Source organism: Pongo pygmaeus, chromosome 9 (assembly GCF_028885625.2).
Source record: "Pongo pygmaeus isolate AG05252 chromosome 9, NHGRI_mPonPyg2-v2.0_pri, whole genome shotgun sequence".
In the NCBI taxonomy this organism is placed as follows: Eukaryota; Metazoa; Chordata; class Mammalia; order Primates; family Hominidae; genus Pongo; species Pongo pygmaeus.
In genome coordinates, this window is record NC_072382.2 from 329,098 (window position 1) to 355,114 (window position 26,017).

General features: G+C 57.4%; 2 protein-coding genes and 1 long non-coding RNA gene across 5 annotated transcripts in view; 2 read left to right on the top strand and 1 right to left on the bottom strand.

The window, feature by feature from the left end:
• The window catches only part of ANO9 (anoctamin 9), a 29,331-nt gene extending 22,488 nt beyond the window's left edge, over nt 1–6,843 (bottom strand). Inside the window, exon 1 of one of the 2 annotated variants that reach the window (XM_054437649.2) lies at nt 6,753–6,843. In XM_054437649.2, the coding sequence (XP_054293624.1) occupies nt 6,753–6,758 (6 nt within the window). In that variant the 5' untranslated portion in view covers nt 6,759–6,843. The remainder of the gene's footprint in view (nt 1–6,752) is intronic. The other variant, XM_054437650.2, reaches the window with a different exon arrangement.
• An 8,464-nt stretch (nt 6,844–15,307) lies between these two features.
• PTDSS2 (phosphatidylserine synthase 2) overlaps nt 15,308–26,017 on the top strand; it is a 45,781-nt gene continuing 35,071 nt past the window's right edge. For both annotated transcript variants that reach the window (XM_063670618.1, XM_054437652.2), the window contains exon 1: nt 15,308–15,489. In XM_063670618.1, coding sequence (XP_063526688.1) covers nt 15,308–15,489 — 182 coding nt within the window. The remainder of the gene's footprint in view (nt 15,490–26,017) is intronic.
• LOC134740227 (uncharacterized) lies at nt 15,506–19,826 on the top strand. The gene is made up of 3 exons (XR_010127524.1): nt 15,506–16,952; nt 17,025–17,291; nt 18,065–19,826. It is a non-coding gene; the product is annotated as an uncharacterized LOC134740227 (long non-coding RNA).

Genomic DNA, 26,017 nt, shown 5'->3' on the forward strand with positions numbered 1-26,017 from the left:
GCAACCTCCGCCTCCCGGGTTCAAGCGATTCTCTGGCCTCAGCCTCCTGAGTAGCTGGGATTAACAGGCATGCACCACCACGCCTAGCTGGTTTTGTATTTTTAGTAGAGACAGGGTTTCTCCATGTTGGGCAGGCTGGTCTTGAACTCCCGACCTCAGGTGATCCGCCCGCCTCGGCATCCCAAAGTGCTGGGATTACAGGCATGAGCCACCGTGCCCGGCCCTGTTTCTTATTTTGTTTTGCTAAGTCTGCAACCCTAGTCCAGGTCTGGCCTCCAGCCCCCACCCCACACACACACACCAGGAGCTACTGGTTCTGGGACAGATCTCCCCATTCTCTCTACCGTCTCAACCACAGAACGGGAGGCTCTCAGGCAGGGGGTTGGTCCACGGCTAGTACCAGTCCTCGGCCAGTTAGGAACCGGGCCGCAGAGCAGGGGTGAGCAGGGGGTAAGCAGGGAGTGAGTAGGAGGTGAGCAGGGGGTGAGCAGGAGGTGAGCAGGGGGTGAGCAGGGGGTGAGCAGGGGGTGAGCAGGGAGTGAGCAGGAGGTGAGCAGGGAGTGAGCAGGGGGTGAGCAGGAGGTGAGCAGGGAGTGAGCAGGAGGTGAGCAGGGGGTGAGCAGGAGGTGAGCAGGGGGTGAGCAGGGGGTGAGCGGGGAGTGAGCAGGGAGTGAGCAGGGAGGTGAGCAGGGAGTGAGCAGGAGGTGAGCAGGGAGTGAGCAGGAGGTGAGCAGGGGGTGAGCAGGAGGTGAGCAGGGAGTGAGCAGGGGGTGAGCAGGGAGTCAGCAGGGGGTGAGCAGGAGGTGAGCAGGAGGTGAGCAGGGGGTGAGCAGGGAGTGAGCAGGGGGTGAGCAGGGAGTGAGCAGGGGGTGAGCAGGGGGTGAGCAGGAGGTGAGCAGGAGGTGAGCAGGAGGTGAGCAGGGAGTGAGCAGGGAGTGAGCAGGAGGTGAGCAGGGGGTGAGCAGGGAGTGAGCAGGGAGTGAGCAGAGGGTGAGCAGGGGGTGAGCAGGAGGTGAGCAGGGGGTGAGCAGGGAGTGAGCAGGAGGTGAGCAGGGGTGAGCAGGGTGTGAGCAGGGGGTGAGCAGGGAGTGAGGAGGGGTTGAGCAGGGGTGAGCAGGGGTGAGCAGGAGGTGAGCAGGAGGTGAGCAGGAGGTGAGCAGGGTGTCAGCAGGGTGTGAGCAGGGGTGAGCAGGGGTGAGCAGGAGGTGAGCAGGGTGTGAGCAGGGGGTGAGCAGGGTGTGAGCAGGGGTGAGCAGGGAGTGAGGAGGGGTTGAGCAGGGGGTGAGCAGGGGGTGAGCAGGAGGTGAGCAGGGGGTGAGCAGGAGGTGAGCAGGGGGTGAGCAGGGGGTGAGCAGGAGGTGAGCAGGGGTGAGCAGGGGGTGAGCAGGGGGTGAGCAGGAGGTGAGCAGGAGGTGAGCAGGGGGTGAGCAGGAGGTGAGCAGGGGGTGAGCAGGGGGTGAGCAGGGGGTGAGCAGGAGGTGAGCAGGGGGTGAGCAGGAGGTGAGCAGGGGTGAGCAGGGTGTGAGCAGGGGTGAGCAGGGGTGAGCAGGGGGTGAGCAGGGGGTGAGCGTTCCCGCCTGGGCTCCACGTCCCGTCAGATCAGCGGCGGCTCCCGTCAGATCAGCGGCGGCGTCAGATCCTCACAGGAGGAAGAATCCCATTGTGAACTGCACGTGCAGGGATCTCCGCTGCTCCTTATGAGAATCTAATGCCTGATGATCTGAGGTGAGACAATTTCATCCCAAAACCATCCCACCACACCCACAGCTGTGGAAAAATTGTCTTCTGCGAAACCGGTCCTTGGTGCTGAAAAGGTTGGGGAGCGCTGCACTAAGGCATCTGACGCCCCGGTCACAGGGAGATGGGCTCAGGTAGACACCATCTCAGCGCCCATTGCCACACTGCAGCCTCCCGGGGTGGGGAAGTTCTTGCCCTAGTTGGCCCACGGGGCTCACCTGGCCCTTCTGCCCCGTCCTAGACCAGCAGTTCTTCCTGCCTCAATCAACCCTTCCTCTGACTCCCTCCTTGGCCTTCCTGACAGCCCGCGGACAGATACTTGCACTCAGGCATGGCATGCCACACTGAAACTTCTCCCCCATCCTGGGTGAGAGGAGAAATCTCCATCCTCCAACAGATATGCAGGAAGGGGCGTGGCACCTGCCCAGGCAGGAGAGGCACCTCTGTCTCAGCGCAGAGGGCAGCCTCCCTGGAGGGGACTGGTGGTCTGGGGGACGTGGGCATCACAGCTCCAGCTCTGCAGCGTGCCTCCGTAGGGGCCCGGGAAGTGTTGTGTTGGAGGGATTCACAGGGGAATGGCCCCTCTCATGCCTGGCTTCAGATCCAGGATGAGGGTCCCTCCTCTGCCCAGAACCCCAGCTCCTCTGGCAGAGGCTGAAATTACAGACCCCCTCACAACAGCCTGGGCCGAAAGTGGAAAGCCGGCAGGATAAGCCCAGACCCCTGAGAAGGAAGGGACGAGGCAGGGACCCCAGACCAGGCAGGACTTCCGGAAAAGCCTGGGAGAGGGGACTGTCCCTGGGGAACATTCTCAAAGGTGGGGGTGGGAAGCCATCCTTCACCCCAGAAATGAGGCACAGAAACCCCCTCCCCACCAAAGACACCGTGCAGCACTGGGGTGATGACCCCACGCCTCTGCAAACAGCAGGATCAGCCTCCCCTGGGGAATGGGGTGCGGAGCCCCCATCACGGACGTGGGCTGACAGGGAGCCCCCCACCCCGGGGCAGAGCTACACGCACACCTGGGGCATGCCAGCCCTTGGCTGCCCTTAGCTGCTCCCTCGGACAGGGCAGAAGCACTAGGGCTGCCAGGTGTAGCCCCCTCCGATACACACAGCCAGACAGGTGGAGCCCCCCACAACACACACAGCCAGACAGGTGAAGCCCTCCCGACACACACAGCCAGACAGGTGTAGCCACCCCTGACACACACAGCCAGACAGGTGTAGCCCCCTGACACACACGCCAGACAGGTGGAGCCCCCCCCGACGCAGACAGCCAGACAGGCGTAGCACCCCCCCGACACACAAACCAGACAGGTGGAGCCCCCCCGACACACACAGCCAGACGGGTGGAGCCCCCACCGACACACACAGCCAGACGGGTGGAACCCCCCCGGACACACACAGCCAGACGGGTGGAGCCCCCCCGGACACACACAGCCAGATGGGTGGAGCCCCCCCGGACACACACAGCCAGACGGGTGGAGCCCCCCCGGACACACACAGCCAGACAGGTGTAGTCCCCCCCGACACACACAGCCAGACATGCGGAGCCCCCTCCGACACACACAGCCAGACAGGCCTCAGGCTCCGAGACTCTGCTGCGGAACACTGGGCCCACCAGCCTCCAGGACCGGGCCATCCATCTGTCCATCCGTCTCCAGGGCCAGTGTTTACAGAGCCACACCCACCGGCCCATCCCCTGGGCCACAGCCACCAGCCTACAGGACCGGGCCATCCATCTGTCCATCCGTCTCCGGGGCCAGTGTTTACGGACCAGGGGAGCCTGGCTTCTCCATACCGCCCTCAGGGTCTTCACAGGTGGGGGCTGGACCACCTGAAGTCACCTCCACTTCCAGCCAAGCAGACTGTTCAGTTTATCCACAGTGAGATGTCTGGGACTTCCATGTCCCCAGTCCATGGGCCCCACCTCTGGAAAGCCATGTGTGGGCCCACAGGCTCCCAGCTCCCAGGGTAGGGACAGGGGCTGTCCCTACACACTCAGTTTCGGGGCCTCTGAAGCTTCAGCCAGCCTTGCCATCTGCAAACCCAGAGAGGGAGGCCAGCTCTGGGTAGACAGCTGGCCAGGCCCTAGCTCTGACACCACTGAAACACCTCAGGCCTCAGTTTTCTCGTCTGTACGACAGGGTGTCCTCACCCCAGCCCCCAGAGGCACCTCAGCGATGTGCAGCCACAGGAAGAAGGTGGACAGAACCACACACTGTCCTCCCCCGTCCTTCCTGTCCCACAGCCCTCACAGGTGACACACCCAGTAATCCAGGGCCCCAGGGAGTTGGTGGGGGGCTCCTGGCACCCCCATTGTGGGCATAAGCCATAGGCCAGCGTCCAGCGGGCAAGTCCCTGGCTCCCAATGAGGAAGCTTCTGGAGACACTGTGGCCCGCAGGAGACCCTCCCTCCCAAGGGCTGGAGTGTGAGGACAGAGCTGGGTGTCCTGCCCATTCGTCCTCTTCCCAGTCCAGCCTCCAGGTTGGGGGCAGGCAGAGGAGATAGCTGTGCAGATATGACCCCACCCGACCCCTGAGAGGCCTGGCCAGGGGGTCCTGTGACTCACATCATCCCAGCTGTGCATGGGAAGGAGCAGGTCTGGCCAGGGAGTCCCGTGACGCACATCACCCCAGGTGTGCATGGATACGACCCCACCCTGCTCCTGAGAGGCCTGGCCAGGGGGTTCCACGACGCACATCCCCCCAGCTGTGCATGGGAAGGAGCAGGCCTGGCCAGTGGGTCCCACAACACATATTACCCCAGCTGTGCATGGGAAGGTGTTTGGGCCTCATCTCTTCCTGAGGTCACGTCAAGCCTCTTGGCCGGCGCCTTGAGCCTTCTGGGATCTGGCCCTTGAGAACTTTACAGTATCATCATTCACGGAGGGTCCCCTCCTGCCCCACCACAGTCCCGAGCACGGAGAGGCCCACCTTGTGAGCTACAGCGCCTCGCCTCTGCCCAGCCCACGCATCCTCTGAGCAAACCCTCCTCACCTGGCTCTGCTCCTCGGAGCCCCTGAAGCCAGTCCTCCCTCCCTCCCTCCCTCCAGCTGTCCAGTCTCTCATCTGTCAGTTTACCCATCCGTGTGCCCGTCCATCCCCAGACACTGACGGAGCGACCTGCGCACAGTCCTCCCAGGCAGTGCGTGGCATTCATGGACGCAGGGGCAGGGGCCTACTTGGCAGGCGAGGAGGCATGGAGCTTGGCATTGTAGGGCAAGAGGTTGGCAGAAGGTGAGAAAATGGGGGCAGCATTCCTGGGAGAAAGAACATGTGCGGGCAGGCCCTGAGAATCAGGGTGCAGTTGGTGTCTGGGACTCAGCAGTCAGCACCTCCCAGGGACTCAGCACTCAGCACCTCCAAGGAGGACTTGGTAGCTACTACTCCTGGTGACTCAGCACTCAGCACCTATGGAAACTGAGTCCAGGGACTCAGTCCTTGGCACTTCAGCTTTGCAGAAGCATAAAGGGCAAGAAGGGAGCTGCCAGAAGGGGAGGCTGGAGGTTGGCAGAGGCCAATCAGGGGAGGCTGCTTGGCCAACTGGAGAGCTTGGACTTCAGCAGGGGGCAGTGGGGAGCCACGAAGAGGTTAGAGCAGAGGAAAGGCACGCCCAGATCCAGCCTGGAGCTGGGACTACCAAGTCCTCCCCATGTCTGCAACTGTCCTTTTTGATCACCACAGGAGTTTTGACCTGCTCCGTTTCCAACCTGGACTGGTTCACCCCTCCTTAGGCAACCTGGTGGTCCCCTGCTCCTGGGAGGTCACCATATTGATGCTGAACTCAGTGCGCACCCAGTCAGCCTAACACACTACAGCCCAGAACTCCCAGGCTCGAGCAACCCTCCTGCCTCAGCCTCCGGAGTAGCTGGGACCGCAGGCGTGCGCCACCATGCCCGGGTTCAAGCAACCCTCCTGCCTCAGCCTCCGGAGTAGCTGGGACCACAGGCACGCGCCACCACGCCCGGGTTCGAGCAGTCCTCCTGCCTCAGCTTCCGGAGTAGCTGGGACCACAGGTGCGCACCACCAGGCCCAGCTGCAACTGTCTTTTTTGAAGGACTGATGCTCTCACTTCTGACAAACCAGGTGCTGCTTCTCCCAGCCCAACCCCTGGCCAGCCCCAAGTCTCTCCTCTACCCGCAGCATGGAAGGAAGGGGCTGGCAGAGGGGACCCTGAGCTCAGGCTAAGGGGCATCAGGTGCTGGGCTGAGCAGCCAAGGTGTCAGAGCTGGATGTGGAGGGCCGAGGAGAGCCCTGGGCAGAGATGGAGCAAGAGGCCGCCGGTGCAGCCCACACGTGGAGGCCCTGGCAGGCCGAGAGGGAGGCTGGTTTCACTCTGCACCTCACCACTGCCTCCTCCCTGGGCCGACCAGGTGCTGACCCGCCCAGGTGTTGGCCCTGGCCCCAGGTGACCTCTTCACTGGCAGAGGGGAGAAAGGATGTCTTTCTGTGTGTTCCCCTGCACCCCCTCCCCCAGAATTGGAATCCAGCAGCAGCAGTTGGCCCCCACATGTGCTGGGCAGGGGTCCTTGGGGAGCAGAGAGCCCACAGCCTGCCGGCCACCTGCAGCTCCCAACCCCGGGGCAGCCCGCCTGGAGCCCACAGCCCGCTCCCCCTTAGGGGCAAAGCTCCCAGGTCTGGGGTCCTCACCAGCAGCCCCCGCCCCGGTGGGCATGCCCTCTCCATCTCGTATTCAGGACTCTGGTAAAGGCTCCTGGTCCCACACACTTGCTAAGAGCCCAGCCCTGGTGTCCTCAGAATCCCGGGCTGGAGGGAGGAACGCCGCCCTCCTCCAGTGCTTCCAACCCCCAGCGTGCCCCAGGGGTCCAGGAGGCAGCTTGGCTGAGCCGGAGTGTCACCCTCACCCGACCTGGCAGCCTGCAGGGACCCCCCCCCACACACAGGCGTCTTCCAGGTGGGGCTGGCAGGGGGCGGCTGGGGCCGGGTGGCCCGGGTGTGAGCGTGGCTGGGGGCCTCGAAGGTGTGGACCCTTTTGAGCGTAGGACTCACCTGCATGCTGGCTGCGGCCGGAGTTCCGGCTGGGGTTTGGCGGCCAGGAGAGTGGCTGCCAGTGGCAGGTGCTCCTACCTGACTTCCGCGTGGGGCTCACCCCTCCCTCCTCCTCTTCCAGCGTCCTGCAGCTGCCGTGCCTGGGTGTAGTCAGGGAGGAGCCAGAGTCCAGGCCAGGAGAGTACTCCAGCCCCTGGAGCCTGGGACACCTTCCTGGAGCCCAGATGGCGGGTCAGGGGCCAAAGGGAAATTCCTAGGCTGGAGTTCCCGGGAAGGGGGTTTCCACTGTGAGATGGGTCTCATGACACCTGGTCCTAGGGGGAAGCAGGATGGCACAGAGCCCCTGACAGAGCCGGCACCAACACCCCCACTTGCCTTGCCTCTCTCACCCCCGCTCACACATCCCCATGTTCCCTCCAAAAGCATCCCACCTCGGGCCACGGCCTCCCCACCCCGGGCCACGGCCTCCCCACCCCGGGCCACGGCCTTCCCACACTGGGCCACAGTCCCCCCACCCCAGGCCACGGCCTCCCCACCCCAGGCCACCGCCTCCCCACCCCAGGCCACAGCCCCCCCCAACCCCTGGCCACAGCCTCCCCACCCCAGGCCACCACCTCCCCACCCCGGGCCACGGCCCCCCCACCCCGGGCCTCAGCCTTCCCACACCGGGCCACGGCCCCCCCCACCCCGGGCCACAGCCTCCCCACCCCAGGCCACGGCCCCCCCGGCCATGGCCCCCCCCACCCCAGGCTACCGTCTCCCCACCCCAGGCCACAGCCCCCCCACCCTGGGCCACGGCCTCCCCACCCCGGGCAACCGCCCCCCAACCCCGGGCCACGGCCTCCCCACCCCAGGCCACGGCCTCCCCACCACGGGCGACCGCCTCCCCACCACGGGCCACGGCCTCCCCACTCCAGGCGACCGCCTCCCCACCCCACAGGTCCAGTGTTGATTCCCTTAGAGGAGAAACTGGGGCAAGGAGGACTGAGGACGAGACAGACTCCCAAAGAAACTGTCTGCTCCCAGCTGAGCCCCTGCTTTCTGGGCCCCACTGGGGAGTCCTTGGAGTCTTGGGGACACGTGGCTGGCCCCAGGCTGTGTAGACAACGGAGGAGGAGCCCTCCACCCCACATCCCCAGGCCCTGAGCACGTTCTGTGCAGCCTGGGCTGAGGGCGGCAGCTGGGCAGGCTCTGGGTGTCCTGAGAGTGACCGTCCAGTGGAGTGCCCTGAGGACGGAGGGGGTGCGGGGAGTGGGGGCCCAGGCCGTGGGCTGGCATGCATTATCTGCAGCGTGTGTGGCAAGGAGTCCGCTTCTGAAAGCTGCTGCGAAGCTGGGGAGGCAGGGCCAGAGCTCCGCAGGCAGACGCAGTCACACGGAATGGCACCAAGCCCGCTGGGGCCAGAGCAGCCCCCGGCAAGCCCAGCAGCCCTCTGCCGTGGTTCAGGCCCAGGGCTGACAGTCGGCTCTGGTTTCCCCAAGGGGTAACATGGCCCCACCCACATTTCTCCTTGGGGGACCTCCTGGCAGGCTGGGACGGCAGCAGAGACCACAGCTTTGCCACTTTGGCAAAGACAAGCAAGTGAAGTGGTGGCCGAGGACCTGTGAACTCAGATGGAGCAAATCCAAATGGAACACATTCAGATCTGTGTGCAAAATGGTGGTGGCTTAAACAAGCTGTTTATTTCTCCTATAAGTGAAATCTGGAGTTGGCCAGGCGCGGTGGCTTATGCCTGTAATCCCAGCACTTTGGGAGGCTGAGGCGGGTGGATCACCTGAGGTCAGGAGTTCGAGGCCAGCCTGCCCAACATGGTGAGACCCCGTCTCTACTAAAAATACAAAAATTAGACAGGTATGGTGGTGCATGCCTGTAATCCCAGCTACTTGGGAGGCTGAGGCAGGAGAATTGCTTGAACCTGGGAGGCAGAGTTTGCAGTGAGCCAAGATCACACCACTGTACTCCAGCCTGGGTGACAGAATAAGACTCTGTCTTTAAAACAAAACAAAAATCTGGAGTTGGCTAGTCCTGGACTAGTATGGCCAAACTATAGTCATCAGAGAGCCGGAATGCCTTTAGCTTGTTGCTCTGCCACCTTAAATATATGGTCCCAGCACCTGGTCCAAAATGACTGCTCAAGCTCCGGTCATCACATCCACATTCCAGCCAGTGGGAAGAGGAAAGGGTGAAGGAGGGAACCTCATCCTTCACATGGTTAGTCACATGACCATACTCTATGGCCAGGAAGCCTGGGGCATGTGAGCTCTTTTCCCATGGAAGAAAGCAGGGTAAGCAGGAGAGGGAACATCCAGTAGTCTCACCAGGGGGTCACAGCTGCCAAGTTATGTCTAGTTCAGAAACAGAATCTGCAAGGCTTGTTGAGTATGGGAGGAACTCACATGCAAAATTCGTGTTCCCAGCCCCTGCACTGTCCGTGATGGGTGTCGCTCCCCATTCCCCAGCTCAGCCTGCTCAGGGTTCTCTGTGCTCATGTTTTCGTTGTGTTAAAACAATCTTCGGCTGGGTGCGGTGGCTCATGCCTGTAATCCCAGCACTTTGGGAGGCAGAGGTGGGTGGATCATGAGGTCAGGAGTTCAAGACCAGCCTGGCCAAGATGGTGAAACCCCATTTCTACTAAAAATACAAAAAATTAGCTGGGCATGGTGGCAGGCGCCTGTAGTCCCAGCTACTCAGGAGGCTGAGGAAGGAGAATCATTTGAACCCGGAGGGTGGAGGTTGCAGTGAGCCAAGATTGTGCCACTGCACTCCAGCCTGGGTGACAGAGTGAAACTCCGTCTCAAAAATAAAAATAAAAATAAAACAATCTCCACGTTGTCATTGTGTTAAAACAATCTGCTAGCAGGTCATGTGAGTTACTTAGGCGTCACTTCAAATGTCCACACAGCTGCTGTGCTTTTTCAATGACTTTTTCAGCATTCCCAGTTTGGTTGCAGAAACACTGTTCCTCCTCCCCCCATACCTTCCGTGGACATCACCAGAGGAATCCTCAGTCACTTCCAGAGTCCTGGCTGCAAAGCCAGCATGTCCAGCCTCAGGGGAGAGAGCTCACCGAGGCGGCTGCATTGGCCGCTGGCCTCACCCAGTGTGGAAGTTCCCTTACGTTCAGTGAAGGGTGGAGAGGGAGGGGGACCCCACCCAGTCCTATCTGGACAGAAAACCAGTACAGCCCTTTCAGAAAGCAATTCAGCTATAATACGTATTAAGAGCCTTAAAATTGTTTAGACTTTGGTTCATTAATCTTTTTGTAAACTGTTCTAAAAAAATGCAATAATGAAAATATGTATATATGTCATTTGCAGCAAAAATTGTAAACCACCAATGTTCAACAATACGAAAATATCAGCGAAAACATGGTATTCATATTTATATGCTGATTAAGTAGACATTAGAAGTTATACTTTCAAAGAGTTTTTGAGAACATAGGAAAATGCTTATGTTATACTGTTAAATAAAAAAACATAGATTACAAATGTATAAAAATTTTTTCTAGATTAAAATAGATTTATTTCTTTTTCTTTTTTGAGATGGAGTCTTGCTCTGTTGCCCAGGCTGGAATGCAGTGGCAGGATCTCGGCTCACCACAACCTCCACCTCCTGGGTTCGAGCGAGTCTCCTGCCTCAGCCTCCTGAGTAGCTAGGATTACAGGCACGCACCACCATGCCCGGCTAATTTTGTATTTTTTGTAGAGACGGGGTTTCACCGTGTTGGTCAGGCTAGTCTCGAACTCCTGGCCTCAGGTGATCCACCCGCCTCGGCCTCCCAAAGCGCTGGGATAACAGGCGTGAGCCACTGCACTTGGCGGAGATTAATTTTTTTTTTTAATGTTCTTTTACTTTAAGTTCCGGGATACGTGTGCAAAACGTGCAGGTTTGTTACACAGGTAAACGTGTGCCATGGTGGTTTGATGCTTCTGTCACAAACATGTATAAAATGTTTATGTAAACTTAGCTAAGGTGCTTTAAAATATGGGAAGAGTAGACTGATATTTGATATTTACATTTGCTTAACAATGTGAACTAAGGATGGTGTATTATGCTTTTCTTCATTATGTTTGTTTTCAAATTTTCTAACACAAACACATCACACTTTAATAAACTCATTAAATTTGCTTTATTTCCACATTCAAGTCTATTATTATAAACTTTATTTCCCCTAGACTCATCCTGACTCTTGGCTTCCGGGTGTGAATGCAGCTCCTGAAGAGGCAAGAGTTTGGCCTGGACGTCCTGGCAGGTGGCCCTGCCCTGCCTTGGCAGAGAACTTTGGTCGAGGGCCCCACAGGCCTCCTGCTCTTCCTCTGTGGACCCTGGACCCTGTTCCTCTGTCCTTCCTCCTCCCACTTCAGAAGACCCTGTCCACCAGACCACCTCCCCCTGAGGCCCAACGTGCAGCAGAAGCAGCTCCTCCATCCCTGCAGCCTCCTTTTAACTGTGGGATATGGCAGCCACCCGTGGAGAGGTCCGGATGACAAAGCCAGCGAGAACTGGGGAGCACCCAGGTGAAATCCCACAGGCAGGTGTGAGCACCAATTTTCATTACCTTTGCCCTGGGCCCCTCAGAGACCTGTCCTCCCCCACCCCACAGCCTCCTGGGCACGGCCACAGACACAGACAGAGTGTCTGGACGAGCAGACTCGTCCAGGCACTGCTCAGAGGCAGCCCCTCTGGGTCAGCTGGAGTCGGTGCCTCTGAGAACCTGCCCCTCTACTCTCTCTGGGCTGGTCTCAGGCACCCTGTTGGCTCCAGCCTCTCTTGGCTGACAGTGCTTGGCAGGTGACCCCCCGAGCCTGAAGCCCCTGCAGGGGAGACCCTCTCCCAGCTGGGCCTCTGCCCTTGAGGTCCACCTGAAGCCGTCCTTGCCTGCCACACCAGGGAGGCATTGGGGTGGGGACCCAAACCCCTCCCGTCCTCATTGCAGGGACAACTCTGTCTCCTTGCTGCCTCCCCAACACCTCCAGGCCTTAACCATCTTGACTTGGGGAGCAGTCCTGCTGTCCACACTCCCTCCAACAAGCCGGAGAAAACTCCCGGGCACAGGCATGCGTGTGGCACGGTGAGTTTTCTGTAATCCACTCACTTTTACAGATTTACCGCACCAGGGGAAATATTATAACAGGCATTTGTTACTTTACAAATTCCTAGGCTTCCTCTCCCTTCCTTGCAAGGGCATTTTTAGAAAGCATTTTGCCAACATTCACTATTTAGCACCATAAATGTGACTCTGGCCAGCTCTGTTCCTGGGTAAGGCCGGAATTGACCATTTTCTTAAAAGTTCCAGCGCCCTGAGGCTTCTGGCGGGCATCTCCACAGCTGAGGAAGGCTTCTGTCCCGTGCACCCTTCCCCAGGCGGGGGACCCCCAGTTCTGCTGCTCTGGGGCCTCGAAGAACCAAGTCCTCCAAGCTGCTCCACTGCCTCTTCTCACCAGCCACGGTCCTCCCTGAGCCACAAACCTCCGGCTTCACCCTTGCCCCTCAGGCCCACGTCTTGCAATGGACTCTGCCAGTCCACGCATGCCTGGGTGGGGAGGGGTGTGCACTTCTGCAGCTGGGGTGAAGACAGGGACAGGGTAATGTGAGACTCAGATATGAGACGCCAGGTGCAAAGCTGCAGGTGGACAGCTCACTGTAGAGTGCAGGGGTTCAGGGTAGAGGTTCTGGGGTCTGGAAAGAGCTGGGCATAGCTGTCACCAACCTTTCTCTGCCTCAGTTTTTTGTCTCTAAGCAACAGTCAAAAATAGAACCTAAGGGGGTGTGTTAAGATCACAATAGTTGGCCTGGCACGGTGGCTCACGCCTGTAATCCCAGCATTTTGGGAGGCCAAGGTGGGTGGATCACCTGAGGTCAGGAGTTCGAGACTAGCCTGGCCAACTTGGTGAAACCCCGTCTCTACTAAAAATACAAAAATTAGCCGGGTGTGATGGCAGGCGCCTTTAATCCCAGCTACTCCGGAGGCTGAGGCAGGAGAATCGCTTGAACCCGAGAGGCGGAGGTTGCAGTGAGCCGAGATCACGCCACTGCACTCCAGCCTGGGTGACAGAGTGAGACTATGCTTAAAAAAAAAAATCACAATAGTTAGCATTTACAAAGCGTTGGGAATTCTACTTGGCACGTGGCCAGAGCTCCGTAGTGATGGGCAACGAACACGTGGTCTGCGCGCCCGGGGCCGTGCTGTCTGGCAGCGCGGGGGCTTCCAGATCACGCTACTCCGGGTCCCAAGGCCCCGCCCTCAGGCCCCGCCCACAGACCCCATCCTCGGCCCCGCCCCTCACGCTCCCTTGGGCCCCGCCCCCTCCGGCCCCGCCCCCGAGCCGATAGGCACGAGAGTCATTGCGAGGCGGCCTCGCGCGCAGCATCCTTGGGGCCAGGGACCCCAGTGGGGCCGGTACATCTCCCTGCCCCGGCCTCTACACCCTGGAGGGACGGCAGGAGGGCTCTGTGCAGTTTGAGAGAACACCCATACGCAGGAAGTGACCTCAACATCACCGAGAGGGCGCCTGGAATGTGAGCGCCACCTGCTGGGATGGGAACAGGTCTGGGAGGGGACCTGAAGGATGGTTCACAGGGAACCAGGTCTGTCGGGTGATTGCTGGAAAGATGGCATGGACGGGAACTGGCTGCTCTGGCCCCTCAGCCGACCCCAGCTGGACGGGGCCAGGGCCTGGGGCAGGGGGCCAGGCCTGGGGAGGCCCAACAGCACGCCCCCTGGAGCCAGCGCGTCCCACACTGCCCAGCCTGTGTGTCAGGAGCTGGGGTGAAGGTCCCATCACAGTCAGGCCCCATCCCTGCTGGGCGTGGCTGTGCAGGAGCCCCGCAAATATGTTTATATATTTAGTATGTGAGTTATATTTCAATAAAGCTGATATGAGATATACTTCACATATGCTGTTCACCCATTCAACTCGTTTCGAGCGGACAGTTGAGTGGTTTTTAGGACATTCACAGATAGGAGCTGAGGTCAATTTTACAGCAATTTCATCGCCCCAAAAGAAACCTGCTACCCTTTGTAGTCGCTCCTTATTACCCCTTCCCCAGCCCCTGGTGAAAACTCATCTAATTTCTGTCTTCATAGATTTGCATTTCCTGGACATTTCATACAAATGGATCACATAATGCGTAGTCTCCTGTGACTGGCTTCTTTCACCTAGCATAATTTTTTTTTTTTTTTTTTTTGAGAAGGAGTCTCGCTCTGTCGCCCAGGATGGAGTGCAGTGGCACAATCTCGGCTCACTGCAACCTCCACCTCCCGGGTTTAAGGGATTCTCCCACCTCAGCCTCCCGAGTAGCTGGGATTACAAGCGCCCGCCACAATGCCCGGCTAAATTTTGTATTTTTAGTAAAGATGGGGTGTCACCACTTTGCCTAGGCTGGTCTCGAACTCCTGACCTCAAGTGATCCGCCCGCCTCGGCCTCCCAAAGTGCTGGGATGACAGGCGTCCGCCGCCGCGCCCGGCCTGCCTAGCATAATGTTTTCAAGGTCCAGCCGTGCTGTAGCATGCGCATGCTTCGCTCCTCTATGGCTAATAACATGCCGCTGTTATCAAAATGCTGCAGCTAGGAGCGCTAGTGTGTAAATTTGGCGTGGACACTTGTTTCCAGGTTTGAGGAGCTGCCACATTGCTTTTCAGAGTGGCTCAGGAGCTAATTTTTTTGCGGGGTACCATGTCAACAATTTGGGTCAACCAAAACCAGCGTGTCCGCACCATTCTCGCCGCCCAATTTCACGCGATCCCGCGAAAGAATGACCCAGACCGGTCCAGGCGCGGTGGCTTACGCCTGTAATCCCAGCACTTTGGGAGGCCGAGGAGGCAGATCACAAGGTCAGGAGTTCGAGATTAGCCTGGCCAACAGAGTGAAACCCCGTCTCTACTAAAAATACAAAAATTAGCCGGGTGTGGTGGCGGGCGCCTGTAATCACAGCTACTCGGGAAGCTTGAGACAGGAGAAACGTTTGAATCCGGGAGGCGGAGGTTGCAGTGAGCCGAGATCGCGCCATTGCACTCCAGCTTGGACGGCAGTGCGAGACTCCGTCTCAAAAAAGAATGACCCAGGTCGCATGGGGTGAAGGGTCGGGAAGCGCCCCAAAAGGAGAACGGAGCTGGGCTCCGGGATCCGTCGGCGAGGAAGGGGCGAAGGGGTGGAGGGACTCGGGCCAGGCCGCCGGGGATGTCTGTGGTTACCTCCAAGCTCTGGAGACCTTGGCGAGACCCGCGCCATCCGCATCTTGGCTCCTGCGACCTCAGCCTCAGGGGTGGCCGGCTCCGGTTTCCTGGCACAGGCAGCATCCTTCCCAGCGAGCACCGCGTCCAACCCGCGACGTCGGACCACAAGGCCTAGCATGCCCCGCGCGGACTACAAGCCCCACAATGCACCGCACACCCTTTACTGGCCAGCCCGGCGCTGCTCTCCTGAGACCCCGCGGGCCAGCGCCGCGACCCCTTCCCGGCGCTCCTCGCGCTGTACGCGGCGCGTCCTCTGGCCGGTGACCCGGTGTGCGTGGGGTCGAGGCGCCGGGCGGAGCGGCTGCGGGCCGAAACGCCATGCGGAGGGGCGAGCGCAGGGACGCCGGGGGTCCGCGGCCCGAGTCCCCGGTGCCCGCGGGCAAGGCCTCGCTGGAGGAGCCGCCTGACGGGCCGTCTGCCGGCCAAGCCACCGGGCCGGGCGAGGGCCGCCGCAGCACCGAGTCCGAGGTCTACGACGACGGCACCAACACCTTCTTCTGGTGAGGGGCAGTGGGCGGCCGCGGGGCGGCGAGGGTGCCCTCGGCCTGGGGGTTCCGGCACCGCTGGCCTGGGGGTCCCCGGCAGCGCCCTCCCGCCGTCTTGGAGTCCAGGACTGCGGCCGGGGGTTCGAGGGTGTGGCGGCACCGCCCCCCGGGTCCCGGGGAGCGGCCGGACCGAGCTCTTGACGCCGGGTCGGGCGGAGCGCGGCGCTGTAGGTGGGGGAGACCCTTGGCAGACCCTCCCTGCGGCCGCTTTGCGTCTCTCTCGCCGCCCTCCTCACCCCTGCCCGCCTTGCCTCTGACCGCGCGGTTCTGCGATCCAGACCCCTTCCCCGCCACCCACCTCCAGCGTCACCCCAGAAACGCTTTCTCTGTCCTGCTGTCCAAGCTTCACCTGTGTCCCCCGTCATTCTGCCTGTGGTTGCTCCTCAGTGCTTGCGGCTGCACGAAATCATCTTGTGTGTCGCCCCCGACCCCACGTGGCGATCGTGTTGATTAGCAGAGTGTGTGCGTGCTTCAGGAATGTAGTCGGTCTTCGTCGAATCAAGGCTCTGTTTCTCTCCTCCGTTGCCCCTAGCGGGGCCAGCGACTCCTCCCTGCACAACTCAGCCCTAGCTACACCTTGGGGTCCCCCTGTCCGCCGCTCTGCCTTTAATGAGGGGTGGAAAAGGAAGAGGCCCTCGGGAGCAGCTGGAGTGTGGCACTCTGTGTCCAGACAGGCTCCAGGTGCCGCTCCTACTCCCGACGGCTGCGACCCTGGGCTGGCCCTTTGCCGATGCTCCTCTGTGAGAAGGATCAAGCCGTGGACCTGAAAGCAGGCTTCGTGAGAGGAAGGGTTGGCTCTTCTTGACCGCAAGGTGCCCAGTGCCCATCCTGTGGAAGGCCCGGGGGCACAGAGGCAGTAGAGGTGGGGTCAGCCCAAGGAAAACGTGTGGGAGACAGGCGCCTGCGGCCAGCAGTGGAAGGAAGGCTTTATGGACGCTTGCAAGCGAACCATGGTGTGGGATGGTCGGAGAGCAAATCTGAGGGGTGAGGAGGGCCTGATGGAGAAGTAAGGGACATGTCAAGGGAAGGCGCCACCACAGAGAGGGACTTCACCGGCCCTGGCCTGTCACCGCAGCCGAAGCTCTGGAGAGAGACTGTCCAAGTGGTGGGAAAGCAGGTTAGGGTGGAGGAGGCCCCACGCAGGGTCTTCCGTGAGGTGTGGGCAGCTGCTGTTGCGGGGAAGGCATCCGAGCTCTCCTTTGGGGAGATGAGTATACCGGGTGGCTGTGGGGCCCTCCGGAGGGAGAGGAGATGGGGTGCCTGCCACGTGGACCCTCTGGCTTCCGGGCTCTATGGACATCAGGCCTCTCCATCAGGTGCCCTGCCACGCCCCTTCAGGCCGTCCTCCCGCAGCACAGCTGGGGACCACCGGAGTCTCTGAGGTCCCGGAGCGAGGAGACCAGACAGGGTCCTCTGAGGTCCCGGAGTGAGGAGACCGGACGGGGTCCTCTGAGGTCCCGGAGCGAGGAGACCGGACGTGCTCCTCTGAGGTCCCGGAGCGAGGAGACCGGACTGTCTCTTCTTTTTTCTCATTTGACCGTTCAGCACATTGTGGGGACCCCTACTGCCTGTCAGTTACCGTTCTACGGGACACAGCAGAGAACTAAACAAGAAGCTTAGATTCTGGCGCAGGCACGGAACTTCAGAAGGCTCAAAATGTGCTGGCTGGAGGGGTGCTGAGTGTGACGGGAGCCGGGGGCACACGCAAGCCCACCCAGCCCACCCAGTACCAGGGAAGCAGCAGCAGCAGCTCAAAGGTAGGAGGGTGCCGGTCTCTTTAGAAGCACAGACCAGTGGTCCCTGCCCACAAGGGGTGTTTGGGACACATACAGCTGGGCGTAGCGGAGCTTGCCTGTCATGAGGCCAAGGGGGTCAGGAGGGCTCTCCAGGAGCGGGTGCAACGGGGCTGGCTGGTCCAGGTACCTCCTTCCTGGGTCTTCTGGGTGGGTGGCTCTGGCTCTGGCTTTCCCCTCGACCCTGTCCCTGTAGAGACGCATGGGGCAGGTTCTTGCTGTGCCTCCTCCCTTCCCTGTGCAGAGGAAGGAGCTTCACGCTTCGGCGTGGCAGGTAACTCAGTGCCTGCGTGGTGAGAATTCATTACCTGCAGAGCCTTGCACTGACCTGAGTCCATCTGCACTGACTTGCTGTGCTGTCATTTTTTTAAACTGTAATTTTGTGTTTTAGATAATTTTACTTTTTATTTTTTATTGATTTTTATTTATTTATTTATTTTTAATAGAGACAGGGTCCCCCTATGTTGCCCAGGCTGGTCTTAAACTCCTGGCCTCAAGTGATCCTCCTGCCTCAGCCTCCCAGATTGCTGAGATTACAGGCGTGCGCCACCACATCCAGCCAGGGCGTTCATTTTCAAGAATGGGTGCACTTCCTCGGGCCAGTGACAGCTGCCATGTGTGAATTTTGTTTCTCTGTGATTGCTTGTCAGCCGTAGGGATAGGGCGTGCAGCTCGATTCAGGGCTTGACTGGCCCTGGGAGCACGAGGCTGAACTCTCCTTCTCTGGATTCATTCAGGGTAGCAAGGACAATTGTGGGGAACATCCAGAGAAAAACGTTTAGATCCGCAGACTCCGAGAAGCGCTGTGCGAAGATGTGGCAGCTCATGTGGTCTGGAAATTGTTTGGGAGAACACTTGGAGACCCCTTACCCTAACGAGGTGCCTGTGAACGTTGCCGCCTGTCCGTGGGAGACGCTGAAGCAGCTTCAGATGACCACACAGCTCCTGAGCCGGGGGCCACTGTGATGTTCTGAGAGTCTTTATTGTATGCTTGCGTCTTGGAATGGGGCGCCTCGAATGAGCCTTCTCAGTGACCTGAGGACTTTGTGTGTGGGGTGACCTCCGACCTTCAGATACCCCAGGTTTCTGGAAGATGCCTTTCTCCGTCATCCTGGATCGGGGCTTTCCCAGCTTTGCCTACACCTGAGAGGCACGAGTAGCCAGATGAAGTCTTTCTGGTCTTGCTGGTCAGAGCCAGGAGGGCCAGCGCCCAGTCCAGGAGCCTCTCGCAGGCCTTGGGCAGCCGATCCGGGCGTGGCCTTTCCTTGGCCCTTTGGACGACGACGCTGCGTTTTCCTCTTGGTCTTGGCCTCCCTGCCCACCATGAGAGTGGACATGAGAGTGACCATCTCCACGGAGGCAGCTGGGTCTTTTGCACTCCCCATGGCAGGGAGCCAGCTGTCTTCATGCCCTCACCCTAGTGAAGTGGCTGAATTGCCAGGATTTATCACAGCTCTGTTCTGTGTCTGATCACAGGACCCACACCTTCCTGGAGAGTCTGCCCAAACAGCAGGCGGGTGGGAGGAGCCATTGAACAGACCTGGCATCCTGGGAGGGACACGGAATTCTTCCCTTAAGAGTCTTGTGCTATCTTGAGCGGCACTCTGTCACTTCCAAGATGTGTAGACGCAGTGCTGCGTGTAGGACGAGGACCGGAACTCACTAATACGGATCTTACTAATATGGAATTCACTAATACGGAGCATTGGATTTGAGCAGCTCTGAGATGTGTCCTCCTGCAGGGCTGCTGTGCCTGGTGCCCTTTCTCTGGGTCCCTTACCCTCTGCCTCCCTTCCTGCTGGGTCCTCTTCATTCCCATTTCTGCTTCCTCAGGGCCAGGAGGGTGCTGGGCACTTGGTGGCCACCTCAATGACAGTGTGCACATTTACCTGAAGGGGCAAAGGGTTATCTTTATATTTCAGGTAATCTCTGTGTTTTGGGGAAATGAAAAGATGGTGTTGGGTTAGGGCTGATCAATGATCAGCGTTTCCCTGGGCTACACAAGGAGTGAGTGTTGGGTTGGTGGCCACTTTAGAAACCACAGGAAGGTCTCTGTCGTGGAAAGTCTTATTAAAGGAGTCAAGTTTTACGCCTGTAATCCCAGCAGTTTGGGAGGCCGAGGCAGGTGGATCACGAGGTCAGGAGTTTAAGACCAGCCTGGCCAATATGGTGAAACCCAGTCTCTACTAAAAATACAAAAATTAGCTGGGTGTGGTGGCGGGCACCTGTAATCCCAGCTGCTCGGGAGGCTGAGGCAGGAGAATCGCTTGAACCCGGGAGGCGGAGATCGCGCCAGTGCCCTCCAGCCTGGGTGACAGAGCAAGACTCCATCTCAAAAAGAAAGAAGTCAAGTTTCACTTTTAACTTGTGTTAGTGTGTGATCCTGTCTTTGTGTGCTGTGGAACTTGGTGCTGGTGGGACACAGGCTGCTCGCCCCACCCCTTGAGCTTTGCGTTTATTCCTGGGATTCTGCATGTGAATTGGAGCCTGTGCTGTATCTGGGAGACGCTGACTGGGGTGTGGGCACGTCCGAGGGTCAGGGTGGGGCCAAGTGCATCCTCCTCCTCCAGTGGGCCTGTGTGTGGAGTGGTGGCATTCTGGGTGTCCCTGAGGCCTGGTTGTTTCCATCTTCTTCCTGAGCCCACGTGGAGATGACGAGGGGTTTCCTGCTGGTCTCTTGCAGAACAGGGGTGAGTGGTGTCCTCACGTTGATCTAGCTTCTGGGTCTCCCATTCTGCATGTGAGCAGGTAGTTGGGCTGTTGTCTCTTCCACGGTTAGCCTCCCTTAGGCTGGGGCTCCTTCACCCCTGTTTTCTTAGAGACATTACTACCCAGAGTGAGAACCCCTCACGTGGGGTGGCCGTGTGGTTCCAAGGCAGGGTCCTGTGGAGGTCCTGTTAGCTTCCCCACTGGAGTCCTCCCTCACAACAGGCTCCTGTCCCGGCACCTGCACTCCAGCCAGGCAAGAGTCCTGCTCCCGTGCACACCACACCCTGTCTGTCTGTGCTGTGGGCCCTTGGCGGGGTTCTGGGTGTCTGGAGCCCCTTGACCTTGTTCCTCCTACAAGGTGACCTCGTCAGGAAGCCCCAGGATGAGACTGTCCTTGGCTCCTCCGAAGGTCACTTCATACATGTGCACCCTTTGGAGAGGTCCCTGCTGTTTCTCAGAACTGCTGGGGATGGAGGCTGAGCCCGAGAGTGCTTGCTCCTCGCGCTCCCTCCTTGCTGTGGTCTCCGGAGATGCCTCCCAGGCCACGAGCCCTCCTGGCGTGGTTTTACTGGGACCTGGCTTTGCAACAAAAATAGTTGTTTTAACCTCTCTAACCACTCCCATCCCTCTTTTGTTTTTCTCTATAACGTGTAGGGTTTCTCAGCCCTCCTGTATTGGTCTCACTCCACTGGAAGGAAGGCTCAGGAACGCAGCCTGTGCCTTCTCCCGGGTGTGGCTGGGGCGGGGGCTCAGGGAATGGCTGTGATGGCCGAGTGTCCAGGAGGCTCCGGGCCCCACCGCCCGCCTTGCTGCATGACCTTCACAGTGTCACTTACCAGCCCTGACTTGCCTGCGGGCACCACCCCCACTGCATGAAGGTGCCCTGGCCTGGGGCACGGACACAGCCAGAGCCACTGCGCTCCTGGTCGTCATCACATCATTGGCTTTGCGATCTAAACCTGCTTGTTGTTTTGGTTTGTTTTTCTTTCTTTCTTTTTTTTTTGAGACAGGATCTCACTCTCACCCAGGCTGGAGTGCAGGGACGTGATCTCAGCTCACTGCGGCCCCCAACTACTGGGCGGAAGTAATCTCCCCTCACCCTCCCTCTTCCCAAGTAGCTGGGACCAGACACGCGCCACCACACCCAGTTAATTTTTTTTTTTTTTTTGGTAGAAACAGTCTCACTATGTTGCCCGAGCTGGTCTCCAACTCCTGGGCTCAAGTGATCCTCCTGCCTCAGCCTCCCAAAGCTCTAGAATTAACAGGTGTGAGCCACGGCACCCGCCCCCAAACACTCCTGACTCTTCTTATCCTAACCGGGGTCATCTTACTCTCCTCACCGAAATCTGATGTCACCTCTATGGAGGAAAAGGTGGGCCTCATGGAGGGGCAAGCCAGGGACAAGGGGAATCCTGGGCCCCAGCTGAGCCCAGCCCGTTTCCCCTCAAGGGCTGTCTCCAGGAGGACACGTTCTGTCAGTGTAGTGTTCAGCAGAGGGTGAGTTTCTGGGTCGCCAAATCCAGGCACCCTTAGGAATGGAGGTCTAAGAGGGCCTTCTGAAGTGGGTTCTCTGCTGTGATTGTGGGCAGGTCTCTCAGGTACTGAAGGGCCCCACCGTGCGGAGCTCAGCAGGAAGGCTGAGGTTCCCTGCAGTTTCCTCATGGCTTAGGACTCAAATGCAAATGTATTTAAAGAAAAAGGTGGTGATAGTTACAATGAAACTTTTATTTACCTCTGGTTGGCTTAAATGCCTAGTATTGTAAAATATGGCAGAAGAATTCACTTTTATGCCTGTAATCCCAACACGTTGGGAGGCCAAGGTGGGCAGATCCCTTGAGTTCATGAATTTGAGACCAGCCTGGAAAACATGGCAAGACCCCGTCTCTACAAACAATACAAAAAAATCCAACCTGGCCAACATGGCAAGACCCTATCTGTACAAAAAATACAGAAAGTTCCAGCCTGGCCAACATGGTGAAATCCCATGTCCGCTAAAAATACAAAAATTAGCTGGGCATGGTGGTGCATGCCTGTAGTCCCAGCTACTCAGGAGGCTGAGGCAGGAGAATTGCTTGAACCCAGGAGGCAGAGGCTGCAGTGAGCCGAGATCACTGCACTCCAGCCTGGCCGACAGATCAAGACTCGGTCTCAAAAAAAAATAAAATAAAATAAAATTAGCTGGGTGTGGTGGCATGCGCCTGTAGTCCCAGGTGGTCCCAGGAGGCTGAGGTGGGAGGATCTCTTGAGCCCAGGAGCGGGAGGTTGCAGTGAGCCAAGATCACACCTCACTCCAGCCTAGGCGATGGAGCCAGACCCTGTCTCAATAAAGAAGAATTCATTTCTCTGTTTTCTTCACTTGGGGCTAGTCCGCTTAGCATAACTGGATGTTTTCATAAGAAAAGTAAAAGTTAATTAAAGGGCATAAACAACTCCTAAATAAATGGAGAAATAGTCCATGTCTCATGAATGGGCATCCTGAGTGTTAGTCACTCAGCAGTTCTCCTCACACTACTTGATAAGTTCAGTTCCATTCCAGTCAAAATCCTAATGGAATCATTTGTGTCAACTTGCCAAACTGCTGTTTAAACTAATATGGATGAAAATTAATGTGGAGTAAATGTGCAAGATTAATTAGGATTAAAAACGATAAAAAGGGCAGCATTCCGGACACAGGTGGACTCTGGCCAGGGTCCAGCCTGGAGCCCCCACCTGCAGTCCTGCACCTCCACCCTGGCTCTTCATGAAACCGGCTAAGTCCAGGTGTGGGTGCGTTCAGTGCAGCACCCACGTGCAGGTGATATGTCCGTGTGCTGCCACAACCACACTCACACTGGAATATTCCATCACCTGGAAGGCCCGTGTCTCTGCTCCAGTCTGCTTTTCGTGAATGCAAACTCATTTCCTCGAGTTGTGCGTGGGTGACAGCAGATGGGAGGTTTCTTTTGTGCCTGGCTTCTGTAGCATGTTTTTCTTTTTATTTTTTTATCTTTTGAGACGGGATCTCACGATGTTCACAATGTTGCCCCGGCTGGTCTTGAGCTCCTGGCCCAAAACAGTCCTCCTGCCTGGGCCTCCCAAGGGGCGTGTCTTTCAGATCCATCCACGTTGAGGTCGTTGCCAGCAGCACATTCCTCTGAGTGCTGAGCCGTGTTCCACCGGTCGAGGGACCACAGTGTTTCTTCGTCCACTGATAGAGTTTTGGTTTGTTTCCCGTTTTAGGTTATTATACCTGAAACACCTGCATGTAAGTCTTTGTCTGGACCTGTGTTTGCATCTGTCTCAGGCCCACGTTTGGGAGTGTGTGGCTGGCTGGACCTGTGTTTTCATCTATCTCAGGCCCACGTTTGGGAGTGTGTCTTTGACTGGACCTGTGTTTTCATCTGTCTCAGGCTCACGTTTGGGAGTGTGTCTTTGACTGGACCTGTGTTTTCATCTATCTCAGGCCCACGTTTGGGAGTGTGTCTTTGACTGGACCTGTGTTTTCATCTATCTCAGACCCACGTTTGGGAGTGTGTGGCTGGCTGGATAGTAGATGTAGGTAGGCCTCACTCTTCTGTGCCGTTTTGCAGTCCCACCTGCAATGCGTGAGCATCTTGCCCCAAGACCTCACCAGCACTTGGTGTTGTGATGCTTTTAATTTCAGCCATTCCAGCAGATGTGTACTGATGCTGTGTTGTGGCTCAGATTTGTGATGTTTGAATTTCAGCCATTCCAGCGGATGTGTACTGATGTGTCGTGGCTTGGATTTGCTTTGTGATGTTTGAATTTCAGCTGTTCCAGTGGATGTGTACTGATGTGTCATGGCTCGGATTTGTGATGTTTGAATTTCAGCCGTTCCAGTGGATGTGTACTGATGTGTCATGGCTCGGATTTGTGATGTGTGAATTTCAGCCGTTCCAGTGGATGTGTACTGATGCTGTGTCGTGGCTCGGATTTGTGATGTTTGAATTTCAGCCGTTCCAGCGGATGTGTACTGATGCTGTGTTGTGGCTCGGATTTGTGATGTTTGAATTTCAGCCGTTCCAGTGGATGTGTACTGATGCTGTGTTGTGGCTCGGATTTGTGATGTTTGAATTTCAGCCGTTCCAGTGGATGTGTACTGATGCTGTGTCGTGGCTCGGATTTGTGATGTTTGAATTTCAGCCGTTCCAGCGGATGTGTACTGATGCTGTGTTGTGGCTCGGATTTGTGATGTTTGAATTTCAGCCGTTCCAGTGGATGTGTACTGATGCTGTGTCGTGGCTCGGATTTGTGATGTTTGAATTTCAGCCGTTCCAGCGGATGTGTACTGATGCTGTGTCATGGCTCGGATTTGTGATGTGTGAATTTCAGCTGTTCCAGTGGATGTGTACTGATGCTGTGTCATGGCTTGGATTTCTGATGTGTGAATTTCAGCCGTTCTAGTGGATGTGTACTGATGTGTCATGGCTCGGATTTGTGATGTTTGAATTTCAGCCGTTCCAGCGGATGTGTACTGATGCTGTGTCATGGCTCGGATTTGTGATGTTTGAATTTCAGCTGTTCCAGTGGGTGTGTACTGATGTGTCATGGCTCGGATTTGTGATGTGTGAATTTCAGCCGTTCCAGCGGATGTGTACTGATGCTGTGTTGTGGCTCGGATTTGTGATGTTTGAATTTCAGCCGTTCTAGTGAATGTGTACTGATGTGTCATGGCTTGGATTTGCTTTCACGGTGACCAGTGATGCTCCTCATTTGTTCATGTGCTTATTGGCCATTTGTATGTTTTCCTTGTGAAGTGTCTGTTCAATTTTTTGCCTGTTTTTTCATTAAATTGTTTATTGAGCTGTATGAGTTCTTTATAAATTCTGGATAAAAAGTGGTTTTTTGGGGGGTTTTTTTGTTTGTTGTTTCTTTTTTTTGAGATGGAGTTTTGCTCTTGTTGCCCAGGCTGGAGTGCAATGGTGCGATCTTGGCTCACCACAACCTCCACCTCCCAGGTTCAAGAGATTCTCCTGCCTCAGCCTTCCCAAGTAGCTGGGATTATAGGCATGCACCACCAAGCCCAACTAATTTTGTATTTTTAGTAGAGATGGGGTTTCTCCGTGTGGGTCAGGCTGGTCTCGAACTCCCAACCTCAGGTGATCCGCCCACCTCGGCCTCCCAAAGTGCTTGGGATTATAGGCGTGAGCCACCGTACCCGGCCTTTTTTGGGTTTTTTTGTTTTTTTTTTTTTTTTTTTGAGACGGAGTCTCGCTCTGTCGCCCAGGCTGGAGTGCAGTGGCGCCATCTTGGCTCACTGCAAGCTCCACCTCCCGGGTTCACGCCATTCTCCTGCCTCAGCCTCCCGAGTAGCTGGGACTACAGGCTCCTGCCACCACGCCCGGCTAATTTTTTGTATTTTTTAGTAGAGACAGGGTTTCACCGTGTTAGCCAGGATGGTCTCGATCTCCTGACCTCGTGATCCACCTGCCTCGGCCTCCCAAAGTGCTGGGATTACAGGTGTGAGCCACCGCGCCTGGCCTGTTTTTTTTGTTTTGTTCTGTTTTGTTTGAGACAGATCTTGCTCTGTCTCCCAGGCTGGAGTGCAGTGGCACATTCATCCTAGTTCACTGCAGCCTCGACCTGGGCTCAAGCGAATCTGCCATCTCCCCAGTAGCTGGGACTACAGGCGCCTGCCACCACGCCTGGCTAATTTTTTATAGAGATGGAGTCTCACTGTGTTACCCAGTCTGGTCCTGAACGCCTGGGCTGAAGCAATCCTTCTGTCTCAGCCTCCCAATGTATTGGGACTACAGACGTGTGTGTGGCCTACAAAGTTTTATCAGATATATGTATTGTGAATATTTTCTCCCAGTTTGTAACTTGCCTTTTCATTTCTTTAGGGCACAAATAGTTTATGTTTCATGGAGGCAAGTCCTGGGCAACATGCTTTAAGTGCGTTGTTCACTTAATTTTCATGATGTTCTTGGAAGTCAGAAGCTCCCCCATTTAGATATGAGGAAACTGAGGCACGGAGGGGT